The following is an 18,188-nucleotide window of genomic DNA, read 5'->3' as shown; positions in this document are numbered from 1 at the left end:
CTACAATCAAAGAAGTCTCACTCACAGACTACACGCACACGAGCTACAACGCGGGTCGAGCAGCAAGTTCTCGGTCTGGGTCTCAGGCTGTGGCGCCCCACCCTGCCCCGTCCTGGGTGGACACGGCAGCTCTGGGGGGCCGGCGAGGGGCTCAGCTCTTGAGGTGGCACAGCCCGGCTTCCTCCCGCGTGTCCCTCTCCATGTGGTCTTTGTTCAGTGGGCAGCAAAAGTGGCTTTTTTCAAGCTAAAGTTGGACCAGTTGATGGACAGTCTCTGTCGGGTCTGTCTAGCGGAGTCCAAGCAGAACCTGCAAAGACAAGAGGCTGATGAGGGAGGCAGCCCCCACCCAGGCTGGGGCCTGGCCAACCTTGTCAGCCCCAATCTTGCCAGAAACTCACTGGAGGTGGGTGTGAGTCAGGGAGTGGGATCTGAAGTCCAGGACTCCCTCCTTGACCTGGAGAATGGGAGGCAGGGGCCCCATCTTCAGGACACTGACCACATGGCCTGTGTGGTCTCTGGTGCTTTTTGTTTTCCACCTCATGCTCCAGGAACAACCAGGGTTCCTTCAGAAAGCAGCTGGCTCCACATGGGGGAAGGCAGAGGCAGCACTGTTAAGGGATACAGGCCTCCTCCAGCTTCCTCACGGGAAGGTGCTCACTGGCTCATTTAAGAACAGCTACCATTGGCTAGCACCCTGTCCTTCTTGATGTGGCTATGGCAAGGATAAGGACAAAGGGCTGGGAGGGTCACTGCTTCCTTAATCCAAAGGCTACTACTTCAGATACAGCTTGCTGGGGAGCAGGTGACAGTTTGGCAGCAGCTGGGCAGGGTGGGAGTGGGGTTTGCAACCGTGCTCCTCAGACAGACTGGCAGGACTGATGGGAGGATGACCGGACTGGAAGATGTCTTGAGGCACGACTCCAGGGTGGCAATTCTGGCACTGGTTGGCAGGGAGCGGGCTGTGTTAACACATGCCCTGCAGGCTCTTGTGTGTGGCCTAAGCTCCCCATGAGGACAGGAAAGAAGCCACCAGCTAGCTCCATATCTCAGTCCTTGTAGCTGGGCAGGCAAGGGGACAGCCACAGCTATCCATAGCTGGGAGGGCAGATGGAAGCAGCTCTGCCTGAGCCTTGCCCACATGAACTGCTGGGAAGGGCTCCACGGCAAGCCTGAGGCCACAGCCATCAAGGATTGTTGGGGATGACCCATGTGTTCTGTGACAGGCCAGCAGTCGTGACAAGTGCACACCCTCCACAACAGCCCAACAGCAGTGGGCAGCAGGTGAGCACAGCTGAACACCAACAAAGTTCTATTCACACAAAGAGTAAAGTTCGTGCTTTGTATAATTTTCATGTGTCACAAAATTTTCATGTGAGGCTGGGGCTGGCACATAACCTAAACTAAGGACAATGCTGGGATCTCTGCCTGTCTTAACTTACTCAGGAATTCACACTGTCACGAGGACTCATGACAGCGAGACAGGGTTACAGCACTCTACCCTGCACTCCTGTCTCAGAGGACATACATGTCCCCTGCACAGACTCAGGCCAGCCTCTAGGCTCACTGTGTTCTGGTCCATAAACACTGCATACTAAACAGCTTTTGAGAAAGTCTATACTTGGCCTCATTTCCCGGGCAGCAAGAGCCAACTTCGTATTAAATGAAGTAAAGAACATTTTCTTTTGTTTAAAACCCTTGTGTAATTTTGCAGTTCTCATCATTCCAACTCTAACTTAGGTAGCAGATCTGAAAGTGAAACAGGAGAATGGTGGTGGTGTCTCTCATTCAATGGACAAATGGAATTTGCTTAAATTGTGGTTCAATCATTTAACTGTAGACATTTGTGTGTCCCCAACTGTGTGTTGCTGGCCAGTGGTCTCTACCCAGGTAGAGGGAAAGCTGAGGTCTACTAGGGAAGGGTGGTGCCATCTCTCAGAATCCAAGAATCCTTTTCCCTGGCCACAGCAGGTCAAGCCTTGTGTATGTGATGTAAACTTCTAAACTTTCTGGAAACTTCTACTTCTGCCTCTACTGTCTCCTTCAAATGGCAAGTGCTTCCAGACCGTCTCCATTAGTGTGACCCACCCCCCCCCCCCACTCCCCAGCCACTCTGTTCTCTACATAGCAATTAGAATACTCAAAAAAAAAGAAATCACATACCGGTTCAAAGCAAATCAATGAAAAACCCTAATCTAAGCCACACCAAGGCTTCCAATGGGTATCTAAATTCTGCGCAGTAAACCCAAGCTGTTCCCCAAGGACCCTGGGCCCGTTGAGACCAGACTGTACTGCCTCCCCATCAGGCCTGCATCAACTCTAGACTGCATGCCTGTACCAGGCACAAAAAATAGGCACACAAGGTCACTAGGATGCAGCGTGACCCAAGTGACTGCCCCCAGTGTTGGCAACCCCAGTGCCCTGCTGCCTTCTCCCAGGGGTGCAGTCACTGTTCTGGCATTTGTGTGATTAGCCTCTCTCATAGCAGCTTGGTCATGTGGGTTTGTAAGCTTCTAGAGATGGGAACGTCCTGGGTGGATGTCTTCTTAGTGCCTCTTCCACTCAGCACACTCTGTGAACTTCATCCATGAGCCTGCCCGTTCTGTTGCTGGATGAAGATGTTGCTCAGCTTGCTCTTGTGCTTCCTGGGGTGCGAGTCCAGGAGCCCCTTGAGGTGTAGAAGCTGTGGAGCTGCCTGTTGGGTCACGTGGGACACACACTTCAGTTTCACCAGATTCTGCTTTTTTTTTTTTTGTTTTGTTTTTTTTTTTTTTGTTTTGTACTGGGGCCTGAACTCAGGGGCACTTTAGCACTAAGCCATAACCTCAAGCCTCCTTTTTGTATTTTATTTAGAGACAGGGTCTCACTGAGTTGCTGAGGCTGGCTCTGAACTTGCAATCCTCCTACTTCAGCCTCCTGAGCTGCTGGGATTATTGCCGTGCACCACTGCGCCTGGCTGTCCAACTCTTTGCCCAAGTGATTTACTTAGTTTATACTCCTGGGAGCAGAGTAAGGATTTGCATGGCTCCAGGCTGCCCTCCCCCTGCCCCCCACCAGAGATGGAGGCCACTCGCTGGCTACAGTGATGAGGACACAGCACTTTCCTGGACAGGATGAGACATCTCTGTGCTTGCCTGACTGCATGTATGCACTGGGAGCCTACTGGTTTCCAACAGGTTTGTCTTTTTTCTCTGTTCTGTAATGTTTATACTTCCTGATACCATTCCTTGTGATGTGCTACAGACACTTTAAGGCGAATCCTCAGCCTTTAAGTAGTATAATTTATCAGTGCTGGGGACTGAACCTCAGATTTGTACAATGCAAAGCACGTGTTCTACCATTGGGTTACAACTCGAGCCACTTCACATTCCATTCCATTTTGAGACAGGGTCTCACTTTGTCACCTAGGCTGACCTCAAACTCTTGGGTTCAAGCAGTTCTCCTGCCTCAGCTTCCTGAGTGGCTGGGCCTACAGGAACATACCACTGTGGTATTTTATGGTTTGTGTTTTTAAGAAATCTTTCCCTCTCTGAGATCAGAAATATATTCACCTTTATTTTCTCAATTAAAAATTAAGAGGTTTGCCTTTTTCTTTCTTTTTTCTTTTTTGGTGCTGCTGATCAAACCTAAGTCATCGCACATTCTAAGCACTCCATCTACTACTGAGATACATCCCAGTCAAAAGGTTTGCTTTTGACATTTAAAATTTTAAACCATCCGGAGTTGACCTGAGCACGGTGTGGGGTAGGGTTCCAATCTCTTGTTTTTCCCATTGGGTAACTAACTGCCATCTATGAATATTCCTTCATTTCCACAGCAATCTATTTTCACAGGGATGTTTCAAGGCTCCATATTCCCTATCAATTTTATCACAATGTTTTAAAAGCCAAGACTTTCTAAGTCTTTATGCTCTGCAGGAAAAGTGATCTTTCTTGTCCCTGTTCTATTCCTCCATTTTTTGGGGGGGATAAAATGAAACACATATAGAAGGGTAAACAAAACAAATACATAATAAAGAATAAGTACAAAACAAACACTGTGCATCAAAGAGCCCCCACAAACACTGCCAGCAGCCAGGGGATGTTCCCCAATGCCTTTGTAGGCCATAGCCTACCTTCCTCACTCAGAAGTAATCATTCTGACTTTTTATGGTGATAACTTCCTTTTTCTTTATAGTTTTAACACATATGTATGCACCTCTGAACAAGATACTTCATAATAAAATCTACTGTGGTATGATTTAAATCTACTGTGGTATGATTTATGTGCAATAAAAAAACTGCACAGTTAGTACAGAGCTAATAAATGCTAACAAATATATCTACTATTTCTACAAAACTCTCATATTCCCTACCCTCCTGCTTTGTCTAGGCTAGTAACAATATGTTGTCTGTTACTGGGCGAAACTATATTTTTTGCAATTCCACACCAATGGAACCTCATAGCATGCCTTCTGTCACACAGCAAGCTGGTCTGGAGACACCTCCCTATTTGCCTTCATGTGGCACCAGCACATGTTTGTCCTACTCATTGCTGAGTGTTCTACTGGGAGATGCACCAGGCACCCATCCTCCTCCTGAAAGATGTTTGGGTTGGTCCCAGTTTTTGGTTATTATAAAGTGTGACCAAGACTGTGTGTGGGCACAGGCCTATGGTCCTCTCAGGCAGATACCCGAGACAGGAGGTAGGTACAGTGGACATACCTACAATCCAGCTACTCAGTGTGCTGGACCTGCACAGCAGTAGGTGCACAGGCCACTTAGGTGGTAGCTCCAGTTTGCTTCTCTTTGTTGCTATGCAGCATTCTACTGTGTGACTATCACAATTTCTTCTTTTAACAAGTTCCACAAAACTATGCTTGTATCTACAGACTGGAAACTCAATAGCTTTACATAAACTTTTCCTGTCTTTGAAAACGATCTGTGGTTTAGGTCTTTATTATTTTTCAGTAAAGTTCCAGGCTTCTGTGCACAAGTCCCATACAACTTTTGTTAGCTTTATTCATGGGTCCTGCAGAGATGGTGGTGTTATTATAAATGCTGTCTTTTTTGTAGCTGCATCTTCTACTTATTAATGGCATAGAGAATACCAAATAACTTCTGTGCTTCTCCTACACAGCCAGCCCCAGCTGTATGTTCTTTTGCATGTACTATGCAGACAACTAGAGCAACCATAAGAGAGTTTTATTTCTTCCTTTCCACTTCTCAGTCTTCAATTTCTTTTCCTGTCTTACTATGCTGGCCAGGAATTCAAATAGTAATAAGAGAGCATCTCTGTTCTGCACATGCTTCCACATTCTTTCCCTTTAGGAAACTACTGCATACAGGTTTCTTTTTCTTCTCTTTTAGCAAATCACTTACTCAAGTTAGTCTGTTACCTTTCTATTTAATATTGCAGCTCTATTGCTGGCTTTCTATTTTTTCTTTTCCATGTTAATTACAAACGGGTGCTAAAATTTTGTCAAATGCCCTTTCTGAATCTATTAAACAGCTCTCCTTGAAAATATCAATGTAGCAAATAGTGAATGGGTGTTTGAATATGAAACTCCCTCTGCACTCCTGGGCTAAGCCCAACTGACCATGGCACACTGTTTTAGAAAACACACTGTTGGATTTGGAATGAGAGTATTTTCCTTAGGATTTCTGTAATCATTATTCACAAGTGAGACAAACCTATAAATTTTCTTTTTTGTTCCCTGGTATTATTTTTTGGCAGATTTTATACTGAAATTTTACTTGTCACATAAAACAAAGTAGGGCACATTCTCTTGTAGGTGTGCTCTGCTTGTTAAATTCTCTGGGAGTTTGTTTCAGAGACTGGCTGATCTGTTCTTTGAAAGTATGCACATATTCCCTACCTTCTTTTCTGCTGGAAAGATTTGCAGTTGAAGGTTTCATCTCCTCAGAAATTCTTGGTTCATGATTTTAATACTTTTCTTGGGCTGATGTTGTATATTAAGTTTTTTTTTTTTGGTTAGATTTACTTAGTTTCAACCTCTCTTTCATATTTTCTAAACATTTCAATGCCTTCTGGGTACATTGTTTTTGGTACTGGGGATTGAACTCAGGGACACTCTGTCACTGAGCCACTTCCCCAGCCCTGTTTTGTACTTTATTTAGAGACAGGGTCTCAATGAGTTGCTTAGTGCCTCACCATTGCTGAGGCTGGCTTTGAACTTGTGATCCTCTTTCTTCAGACTCCGAGTGTGCACCACTATGCCCTGCTTACATTCTGGATACATTTTTCAGATGTTTTCTAGTTCATTAATTCCCTTTGTAACACTGTCTAACCTGTTTGTGTCATCTATGTATTGATGTTTGTTTTGTTTTGTACTAGGGATGGAACTCAGAGTACTTTTACCACTGAGATACATCCCCAGTCCTTCAAACTTGTGACCTTCCTGCCTCAGCCTCCCAAGTAGCTGGGATTATAGGTATATACCACTGTGTTTAGCTCTACTTTATTATTGATTTTAACCATTATATTTCTCTTGTTTTTTCCCAAGTCTGGGGTGTCTGTTCATGAATGAAGTCATGCATGATTTTAATGCACAAGAATCTTACAGGCTACCTTGGGAAAACTTCCCTCTGAGGTTCTTCCTACATCCAAAATGTAGCCCTACTCCATCCCTTGCTCCCCAAACCCAGCCCCAGGGTAAACCACCTTCCCTGCCACTTGAATTGCAACCATGTATTTAAAAAAAATTTTTTTAGTTGTAAATGGACATAATATCTTTTTTTTTTTTTAATGTGGTGCTGAGGATCAAAGCCAATACCTCATGCATGTGAGGCAACCACAGGCCTGTTTGCTTGTTTTTTTGGGGGACAGGGTCTTGCTGTTACCCAGGACGATACTGAACTTGTGGGCTCAACTGATCCTCCTGCATTAGCCACCACATCTGGCTTTCAGTCATACCTTCAGTTCCTATCTCTGTTCCCAGGTGCTCTTGCCCAATACTCAGGGCACAGCGGTTTAGTAATAGAAAACCTAGGCCAAAGCCTCCCCAGAACCTTTGCCCACAAAACCTCAGCTTAGGTCTTGCCTGCTTCTGTGGGAGCAGATGGAGAGAGGTAGTTACTGTAAAACTTTTGTTTGTTCTAAGATAAAAATGCCTCCAAGAGTAGAGGAACTTTGGATTAGGCAAAGGGGAGGGATTATGGGAGCTGAAAAGATGATGGAATAGATGAACATCATCATCCTAGGTCCATGTTTTTTTTTCAAAGATGTTAAAGAAGGGAGATTACTTGCTGACTTTGAATCCAATACCCTTGCCAACCTATTTCATTAATTCAAATAATCTATCAATGGTTTCTTTTGGGTTCTGTACAAACACTCCTATTATGTGAGAATAATGCCACTTTCTTCCTTCTCTTACCCCTTCGCTTCTTTTCAGACTTTTACAAATGAGAGTTGGCATCTCCAACCTGAAAGGACGATTTTGCTCTCTTGCTGTCACACACGACACTTCCTGAAGGCCTTTCCCTCCTTCACGGACCTTTTCTTCTCATTTGTTAAGTTTTTATAATGAATGGATGTTTAGTTTAGTGAATGCTTTTCTCCATCTGCTAATATGTATACTAAATTATACAAAAGTTAGATGTAATTTCCAGAAGTATTTATAATTCTCCAATATTTTAGGAATGAGTTAATCAATTTTTGCATTGCATACTCCTCCTTTGTATTACTTGTGTATAATTCCAAAGAAAATATAAAGTGCTTTAAAATAATTTTTTCCCACAGTTCTCATAGTAGATAAAACATTACTGATAGACTGCCATCAGAAAAACAGCCAATATCTAAAATATTACTTTTCTCCTTAAATGTAGGACACATGAGTGCGTTCAACCATTAAGGATCACCTGGAAGGCATTCATAAATGCAGGTGACACCCCTGCCAAAACACTCCCAGTCAGATGCAGCAGGTCTTGGGAGGGACCTGGGTTCTTGTGTGCCACTGCTGGTCCAGGCCCACCATGAGAACTACCACCACCAACCAGACTCTGAACAGCTATGGGAGGGGAGAAGTGAACAGATGTGTGAAGTTGGGCCGAGTGTGTAAGCAAGTGCTGGGGGCATGGGCAAGACACAGGCCTGTGCTGCTGGCTTGCAGATGAAATTCATCTAGCATCATGGAAAGACCAGGGGAGGGTCAGGAGAAGAGAGGAAACAAAACAAACTCGGCATCCACAGGGCTACCTTTGTTTTAAACATTCAGTTCTAACATTTACCTTTTAAAATATTCCACTTCCCTCTCGGTCTCATCCATATCCACACTGTCCAGGTCGATATCTTTAGGCAGAAAGACATCATCTGCAAAATGGAAGAGAAAATGCACATCATCTCACAACAGCGGCCATTCCACCAGGAAGAGCCAACCATCGGCATTACATAATTTAAACATCTTCACAAATGGTAACAAATTCTTCTAAAAGGAGCAAAGGCCAAAGGAGGGAAGATCTCTGTGCTTGTGAACATCCAGATCCATTCATGTGTCTTCTGAGCAAAGCAACTGCTGCTTCAGGTCACATTAGCTAGAACCCAGACAACCCAGATGTCTGGTCATTAAATGACAGCCAGTCCTCCGGGCGCCCTTTAGAGTTCCCCAGAAACCGCTGCCAGAGAGCTCAGGGGTGGTCCTAAGTCTCTGCTGGAGGTGAGGAGGAAGGGAGGGTGCAGCTGTCGACAGAAGCTGCCCAGGTGGCAGGCCCAGGACAAGGAAAGCACAGTCCCTTGCTTGTGCCCTTGACAGAGAGAAGACCCAGACATGCCCCCTAGGAAGGAGCTCTCCAAGACTTGTGCCTCACACACACCAAAACTTCCCTAAGAGCAAAAGGCGCGGGTGCCTTTTATTCTGTAGTTGAGTACCCACTTTTAAAAACAGAGGATTCAGGTTCACTCAAATTTTCTACATTCTCAGCCACATTTGAGAACCTCAAGGCTCTCTCCTGCTGGCCCACTAGTCTCATTTGTTCTTGAGAACCCCCAGGCCCTGCTGAGGTTGCTGGAGTGAACATGTGTAGCACATGGATGGCATCAGCCACGTCAATGCAAATGCAGAGGACAGAGACACCCTACATTTGTTAAAATCAAAATATTCCCAGCAGACCCTCATGGAGACCCAGTTTCTTCCTGTCAATGGAGCATTTCCACAGTGGTGTTGCAGAGGCAAGTCTTGCTTGCCTTATAGCAGCTGCCATCTTGGTGGTGCATGGCTGAGTGGGTGCCCTCACATCCATCAGCTCAAAGAATGTCACAAGTGTCTCTATGAGCACAGGCAGGACCAGAATCCCTCAGCCCTTTACATGACAATGTCTAGGACCCTAGTCTTCCTCCTGTTTCTCCCCACTACCTCAACCACACCCCTGTAGGTCTGAATAACTGGCTAGAGGCAGATGAGCCCCAAACCTCAACCCCTACTTGGGACCTCATTCCACCAGGTTGAGCACCAACAGGAGCAGGACTGTACCCCACAGGGCCTGCTGAGAGTGCTCCTTTTCCAAAGGTCTGATTGTGGAGACATGACTTAAACATGACCCTTCCCCTCCACATGCTTTTCTCTCATGCTCACAGTCCTCCTAGTCAGTGGGACTATGGCACCCACCCCTCCCTCCAGCCTAGCCTGCCACTCATGCTTCTGCACAACTCCCACCACAACCCCACGTGGCAGTCCAGCTCCCAGTCAGAAACATTCCTCCTCCACTGCCCAGATATACTGGAGTCAATGATGTGGCATGGTGCACTCTCCGACCCCAACCTCCACAGCCACTGCCCTGCACTCTCCTCAATGCAGGGCCACTGTCAGCTCCCTCCAGGCCATGTTTCACTTTTTATGAAGAGGATGAGGCTAGGGTGGTGACACTGTCATCACATTAAATGATATATCACATGTGAAAAAGCCTGGAGCACATCAGATGCTCACTCTTTAAACAAAATATGGTTATTTTAAAAATATTAAGCACAAGAAGTTTATGACCAGACATCTGGTTACGTCGACTCCAGAAAATCACATGCCTTGTCCTGGTGATATAGGAGGAAGAGTAAAAATAAGCAGAAAGGCAATTTGGGCCCCTTCAAGGTCAGGTCTCTGTGCAGCAGGGTTGAGAAACTATAGACACAAGCTAGGCCTCATCCTATGTAAGCAGAAAAGCTAACTGATAACTGGGTCCCATTAGCGGGAACCCAAAAAACCCAGATGTCTGGTCTGTTGCCCCAGACCCCCTCCAACAAGGCAGCAACAATTAGGTAGCCTGATTAGAACAAAGGGTACATGAAGAGCTCTTGGACACTGACTGCTTTAGCCAAGAATGGGTTTGGGGTTAACTTCCTGAACTCCACAGACTCATATAAACCCCTAGACAACAGAAACCTGTTGGCAAGCCTTTCTTGGGACCCCTCCCCTTCTTTCTTCCTGTTACTTTGTTTTTACCCTTCCACTATTTGTGTCTGTGGATTTCATTCTTTGAATCTGAGAGACAAAGAACCCACCCAACCCCAAGCTCCATGCTACAGTGGTCCTCCCTGCACCTGCCAGCTCATTTTACATCCTTGAAGGCACAAAGCTGGCCCTATTACACTCTGGAGGAAGAGCAACAAATCTGGGGAGACGCAACCTCTAGGAATCTCAACTCAGAAGGAGGGGAAAAGAATGAAGTTTGAGCCTGGAGTGATGGTGTACACTTGTAATCCCAGCAAGTTTGATAACAACCTGGGCAATTTGGCGAGCTCCTGTCTCAAAATAAAAAATAGCTCAGAATGCAACCCAGTGGTACAACAACCCTGGGTTCAGTCCCCAGAAGCATACACACACACTACTCAGAGGAAATGCAGCCAACAGAGAGGCTGCTCCAGGCCTGAGACTGGATTGTGAGATTCAAACAGCAGGGGGGAAAAAAAAAAGGCAGAAGAAAACTGGCCATTCATCCAGGAGACAGATGCAGAAGAAAGAGGGTGGGCAGCAGCCTTTACAGGTGTGAAGAAGGTGAGACTTCACAACACTCTATGGACAGCTCTATGAGGTAGATTAGTCAGCCATGAATAGGTGGGTAGAGTGCCTGCCTACCATGTGTGAGGCACTGGATTCAATTCTCAGCACTGCATATAAATAAATAAAATAAAAGTCCACTGACAACTAAAAAATTATTTAAAAAAATTTCATGAGTCATAGCTGGGCGCATCAATGCACGCCTGTTATCATATCTGCTTAGGAGGCTGCAGCAGGGGGATTGCAAGTTCAAGTCCAGCCCCAGCAACTTAACAAGACCCTAAGCAACTTTTTGAGACACTGTCTCAAAATTTAAAAATAAATAAGTAAAAACATGTGTGATGCAGCTCACTGGTAAAGTGACCCTGAAATCCATGAGTTATAAAACCAGAACCTCAGGAAACTTATCAAATATCAAAACAGGCAACCACTATAAGAATGTGAAGCTGGGTGCATGGATGCTCGCCTGTAATTCCAGTGGCTCAGGAGGCTGAGACGGGAAGATTTCGAGTTCAAAGCCAGCCCCAGCAAGGGCTAGCCAACTAAAAACTAAGCCAACTCAGTGAGATCCTGTCTTTAAAGAAAATACAAAATAGGGCTAGGGATGTAGCCCATGGTCAAGAGCTCGTGAGCTCAATCTGTGGTCCAAAAAAAAAAAAAAAAGAGAGAACCAGAATGTCCAACCTTCCCCAACCAGTAGATAATTATAATCTTTTCAGGGAATTTTTACTTAAAATCATGGGGAACCTCATTAAAGCAGAGGAGCTTCAGGAAAATGGGGCTTGGAATGTCAGAACCTCCCCAGCCAGAGTTAATTACAGTCCTTAAAGGGACTTAAGGGACCTATTGTTTCCAGACCACATCTGATGGCACTATCTCCAATGACCAGGTCACCAAGACCCTTCCTTATCACCAAATAAGTCACCACCACCCAACCACCCCTTGTGATGATGACATCAATACCCACACAGAGAAAGTTTGCTGTTGAGAGATATTTAAAGGGTAATAAACTGATGGGGGTGGCTAAGAAATTGAGGCAAGAACAAGGGGACTTTGTTGGGACCATGTTGGCCTCCCAGAGGTGATCTGTTTGGTCTGTCCTGAAAATCTGTACTCTCCAGATTTCCTAGTAAACTCTTGCTTATAACTCTATGCAACTCACATGAGATTCTTTTTTTTTTAATTATTATTATTTAAAAAAAATTTTTAGTTGTAATTGGACACAACATCTTTATTTTATTTTTATGTGGTGCTGAGGATCGAACTCAGGGCCTCGCATATGCTAGGCAAGCGCTCTACCGCTGAGCCACAATCTCAGCCCCTCACATGAGATTCTTCTGGCAAGATCTCAAGGACCAGCAGCTGAGAATCCCAGTGACCACTTGGGCTCGGTGGTTATCTCACTCCAGGAAGTGGGTGCAGAGGGAGACTGGGCGGTATGCCTGCTGGGAGTGTTGTCACCACAGCGCTGTCCTGATCAGAAATCATCATCAGTCTATAACGTCTTGGTGTGAGTAAACTGTGAAGCAATTTTAACTGGATTCAGTATGAGAAAGACTGTTTACAATAACACTACTATATTAAAAAGCAAGTGTAACTCATAAATTTTAAATCCAAGAAAGCTGTGTGTTCACTGTCAAGGACAGGCAAGAGTTAACTTCCCCAGAGTTCGGGGAATTCTGGGGCCCCACTAGAGGCGAAGTGCCCAAGGGTACTCAAGGATGTGCTTCACTTACCCGGAGGAGGGGAATGCCCAGCAGAAGGCCTGAGGAGTATTATCACATTTAACTGTGTGCTTAAGCAGAAATAATGGAAACAGGGAAAATAAAAAGCAGAAAGAGAAGGGACAGGAAAGAACAAAGTAGGAAGAATGGAATTAGCTTTCTGGCTGCCATGGAAGCAATGACTGGGTATTAAAGGATCCCAAATGCCACCATGGTAGGCTATGAGAAGGCATGCAGGGAACCCAGGTGCTCAAGACACAGGGTAGGTATGAAGAACTCTGCCACCAAACCCTGCTGAAGATTCCTCCTCCAGAGCCAGTGCTGGGCAAGGGGCCTAGTGGGCAGGGTTTGAATCGTGGGAACAGAGCTTCACCAGTGGATTCAGTACTCCTAGCATGAGTTTGCTCTTGGGGGACTGATCACTCACCTGGAACTTGGTTGTTATAAAGAAAGCCATCCCTCATGTTCTTTCTCTTGGGGACTTGCCTGCTTGCTCTACTTTCTATCTTGTGGTGAAGCGACAAAAGGCCCAGTACCTGCTGGATCCTGGAATTCCCAGCTTCAAGAATTGACAGCCAAAACCAACTTTTTTTTTTTTTTTTTAAATGGTATGGGGGATTGAGCCCAGGGGTGCTTTTCCACCGAGTTATAACCCCAAATCCTTTATTTTTAAATTTTGAGATAGGGTCTTGCTAAGTTGCCTAGGTTAGCCTCAAAATTGCGACCCTCCTGCCTCAGCCTCCTGAATACCTGGTTTTACAAGTATGTGCCACCATGCCCAGCTAATAACCCTCTTTTCTTAATAAAGGATCCTGTCTCCGATGTTCAGATATAGCAATAGAGATAGACCAAGACAAATACACTAGTATAAAACCACAATTTGTCTTAAATACCAAAATTTTAAAAATGAGAATGCAAAGAAAACATACCACATTAAAAAAGAAAAGCAGGTACTAGATACAGAGAATAATTATAATAGTGACAGGGCTGAAACCAATCATACAGTCATATCAATAAATATAACTGGCCTTAATTTATTCACCAAATAAAAAATTTTCTGTTTGGCTCACAATAAAACGCACAGCTCTGCTGCATACAGGAGAATGACTTGAAACCAATGTACTGAGAAAGATCATAACAAAGGGACTAAGACAAAGCTGCCTGTCAGGTAAATGGGAACCAGAAAGAGTGGGGGCAACAACTGCAATCTTTAAGCAGCAGTCAAGTTAAAACCACAAAACACATCTAGAGGAGTACACTTCTTTAAAAGTATAAGCCACTACTGGGCTGGGGCTGGGGCTCAGTGGCAGAGCACTTGCCTTGCACATATGAGGCCCTGGATTCAATCCTCAGCACCACATAAAAAAAAATAAAATAAAATAAAGGTATTGTGTCCATCTATAACTGGGAAAAAGCTGCTATTTTAGAATATGTAACTGTCAGGAATACACTCCAATAGCGCAGAACCACCTTCATATAGGAAGCTACATGAGATGCATTAATAGTAAGTATGGAAGACAGGGTACAGGGCAGAAGGCCTACACATTACACAGGTGTACACTGAATTTTACACCATGAGACAGAAAGTGCACTTTTACCTCAAGCTCACGGGGCACATTTGCAAAGCCAACACTAGGTGCGACAATTTGCATCTCAGGTGTGCCCTCAGGCTACGCTATTATTGAGAGATGGTAAAAACTACTTTAGGAGACTGGACTAGTGGAGGAAGTTAGGTCACTGGGGTGTGCCCTTGAGAGGGACTGGGACATCTGTCTTTTTGCCTCCTGGCTGCCCTGAAGTGAACAGGCCTCCTCTGCAAGGTGCTCCTACTAAGAGGTGCTGCCTCATCACAGGTCCTAGCTGGAGGCTAGCCAACTGAAACGGCTGAGCCCAGCTGAGCCAAAATAAACCTTTCCTTTTAAAAAGCTGGTCATCTTAGGCACTTTGTTACAACAATGGAGGGCTGATACACTAGCTCACAAAGAAAATATCAGTAAATTTCATGAAGCAGAATTATTATGAACACCACAACTCTGATCACAATGCAAAAAACCCAATATGGTTCTCCCTCCTGAAACATAAAAGTTGGCTGCTACACCACTGGCGAAAGGTAAAAAGTTGCCTGGAGATCACAGGATTTCTTTCTTTTTTTATGGTGCTGGGTACTGAACCCAGACACATCCCTACCCGTTTTTAAAATCAATCAATCAATGAATAAATACCAGGGATTGAACTCAGGGGCACTTAATCACTGAGCCATATCCCCAGCCCTTTTAAAACGATTATTAATTTTTAATAATAAATATAAATTATTAATTACACAAATGGAGCAGACAAAACTTCCCATTTCTCTGGTTGTACGTGACATGTCCCAGTCCTTTTTTTAAAAAATATTTTTTAGTTGTAGATGGACACAATATCTTTTTTAAAAAAATATTTCTTATTTATGTTTTTTAGTTTTAGTTTGTTTTTATGTGATGCCGAGGATCAGGATCGAACCCAGTGCCTCATGCATGCTAAGCTAGCACTCTACCACTGAGCCACCAGCCCAGCCCCATGGACACAATATCTTTATTTATTCATTTATTTTTATGTGGTGCTGAGGATTAAACCCAATGCCTCATATGTGTGAGGCAAGCACTCTACTACTGAGATACAATCCAAGAGCCACCTTTTATATATTTTATTTAGAGATAGGGTCTTACCGAGTTGCTCATGGCCTCACTAAGTTGTTGAGGCTGGCTTTAAACTTGCAATTCTCCTGCCTCAGCCTCCTGAGCCTCTGGGATTACAGGCATGTGCCACTACACTTGCCTTTATCTTTTATTTTGAGAGAGGACCTTACTAAGTTGCTGAGGCTGGCCTCAGACTTGCCATCCTGCTATAACCTTCCCAGTTGCAGGGATCATAGGTATACACCACCATGCCCAGTAGAAATCATAGAATTTCTAAAACCGAAAACTAATGCAAAAATTATAACTATATATGCAAAAATCAAAACTCCTGGATATATTTGAAGCAACGATTAGAGGAAAATTCCAAAAGCCAATCCACCTTTTATCAATAAAAACAGGGGAAATGAAAACTAATTCAATTTCTGAATCAAAAAGTTAGAAATAAGTCGGCGTGGTGGTGTGAACTGGGAAGCTGAGGGAGGAGGGTTGCAAGTTTGTGGCCAACCTGGGCAAATTAATGAAATTCTGTCTGAAAATAAAATGGAAAGGGCCAGGATGTGTAGCTTAGTGGTAGAGATACCCTAAGTTCAATTAAAAACCAAACAAACAAACAAACAAAATACACCAAGAGAAAGAATAAAGTAAAATGAAAGAGAGTTCTTGGAGCAAATAGAATAACGTTAATGAGGTAGAGAAAAAAGGTAATACTAATTAACAAGAGTATGATAAAAAACAACAACAACAACAAATCACTAACTTAGGCCAAACAGGAAGACAGCACAGATAGAGAAAATAAGGAATGATGAGGACAAACAACAATGAGAAGATATTTAAAGTAAGTAATAATTCTACTTTGTAGACATCTCTGCAAACACATTTAAAAATTAAGGTGAAAAGGAAAACTTACTATGAGAAGGCAGTTCTCCCAAAATTAACTTCATTATATGCAGAAATATGAGAACATTTGACATGAAGAGAGAAAAAATTACCAAGAAACTACCTCACCAAAAAAATAAGAAAAACAAAACCCACCAGGCCCAAGGGACTACAAAGGAGAATACTATCAAACATCTAGACATTCGCAATATAGCAGGAATTATTCTATAGCAGGAATTATTCTACAACAAAGTTTACTAATTCTTTTTTTGAAGCAAGTATAATATTGATACCCAAAGTTGATTTAAGCAGTACACACACCCCCCAAAAAAATTAGAAAAAAGGAAGTCACTGAGTCCTGTCTCTCACGAATTAAAGTAACAGCAAATAGAACTCCGAAATCAAAGAATAAAATTCGCCACAAGTGAGCTTTATTCCAGGAATCTGAGAGCGATACAACATAAGCAGATTTAGTAGAAATACACAGCACATGAATAGGCCTCAGAAGAAAAGTCATGATTATCTTCAGGGACTCTAGAATACCACTGATAAAACTCAACACCCATTCCTCACAAACACATGCAAGCAATGGAGGAGGCATTGGATATTTTCCCAACATGATAAAATATATAAACCTTAGTCCTAGGGCCAGTAACTCAACATTCATGTGGAAACTCCTACAATCAGAAAAAGTGCAGCTAAACACGAGAAAGCATATAAAGAAAGACTGGAAAGGGAGAAGAAGAGCTTTCTTGACCAGATACACAACACACCTGGAAACCCCCAGAAAGCCAGCAATAAGACCCAAATTGTGAAACAGGTGGCTGAAGTAGAGGATATGGCGTTAACAAGAGTCGACAGCTGTCACACACACCATAACCAGCTGGGCAGCACTCTCCAGCAGAGATCTGATTCTAGCCACATTAAAGAAATCAAAAAGAAACAGATGAAATTAATTTTAGTAATTATTTAATGAAATTTTATCAAAACATAATTTCAACATAAAAATTATGTTGAGAGTGAGGCACAGCAGTGCACACCTGTAGTTGCAGCCGCTCGGGCGGCTAAGGCAGGAGGGTCACAAATTCAAAGCCAGCCTCACTAACTTGGCAAGGCCCTAAGCTTCTCAACAAGATTCTTGTCTCCTATAAATAAAATACAAAAAAGGTCTGAGGACGTGGTTCAGTGGTTAAGCACCCCTGGGTTCAACCCTTGGTACCAAAACAAACAAACAAATAAATAAATAAATAAAATTACGTTGAGATATTGCATTTTTTTAAAAATGAGGTTTTCAAAAAACCATTTTGAATCTTTTTTTAAAAATATTTATTTTTTAGTTATAGTTGGACACAATACCTTTATTTTATTTATTTTTATGTGGTGCTGAGGATTGAACCCAGGGCCTCGCACATACTAGGCAAGTGCTCTACCGATGAGCCATAATCCCAGCCCCCAATTTGTATCTAAAACTTGAAACACCTTCAGCTTGAACAAGTCACATTTCAAGTATTCCGGAGGGGGATAAGACAAGTGGCTACTGTGTTGGATAGCCCAGTGAAATGGCACAAAGGTCTTGAATACTCCATTTAGGCTAAAAGTAAAGGTGATTAAATACATACGAATAAGAAATGTGAAAAAAAATATGGGAGAAAATTTAAAGAATTCCTGAAAGACCCAAAAGTTGTCATGACCAAATGGAAAACATGCCTTGTTCCTGCAAAGGATGATCAAAATCATAAAGATGTCATTTCTCCCTGCGAGGTTTTACAAGCTTGCTGAGAGCCAAATGAAGACACCAACAAGCTTTTCCTTTGAAACAAGGCACACTGATACTGATGGAAACCAAACATGGAAGCGCAGAAGTACTGAAATAAGACTCAAATTGTGAAACAGGTGGCTGAAGCAGAGGATGTGGCGTTAACAGAGTCGACAGCT

At 43.6% G+C, this 18,188-nt stretch overlaps 1 protein-coding gene across 1 annotated transcript in view; it reads right to left on the bottom strand.

Moving 5' to 3' along the window:
• The window catches only part of FAM193A (family with sequence similarity 193 member A), a 151,089-nt gene that overhangs the window by 2,617 nt on the left and 130,284 nt on the right, over positions 1-18,188 (bottom strand). The window contains exons 20-21 of the mRNA XM_081304588.1: positions 8,226-8,307; positions 26-307 (exon numbers count right to left, since the gene is read on the bottom strand). Coding sequence (XP_081160714.1) covers positions 214-307; positions 8,226-8,307 — 176 coding nt within the window. The 3' untranslated portion in view covers positions 26-213. The remainder of the gene's footprint in view (positions 1-25; positions 308-8,225; positions 8,308-18,188) is intronic.

This window comes from Spermophilus citellus, assembly GCF_964194105.1.
Source record: "Spermophilus citellus genome assembly, chromosome: 8".
NCBI classification, from domain to species: Eukaryota; Metazoa; Chordata; class Mammalia; order Rodentia; family Sciuridae; genus Spermophilus; species Spermophilus citellus.
Note: the sequence above shows the minus strand (reverse complement) of the source record. Positions and strands in the feature narration are given on the sequence as shown.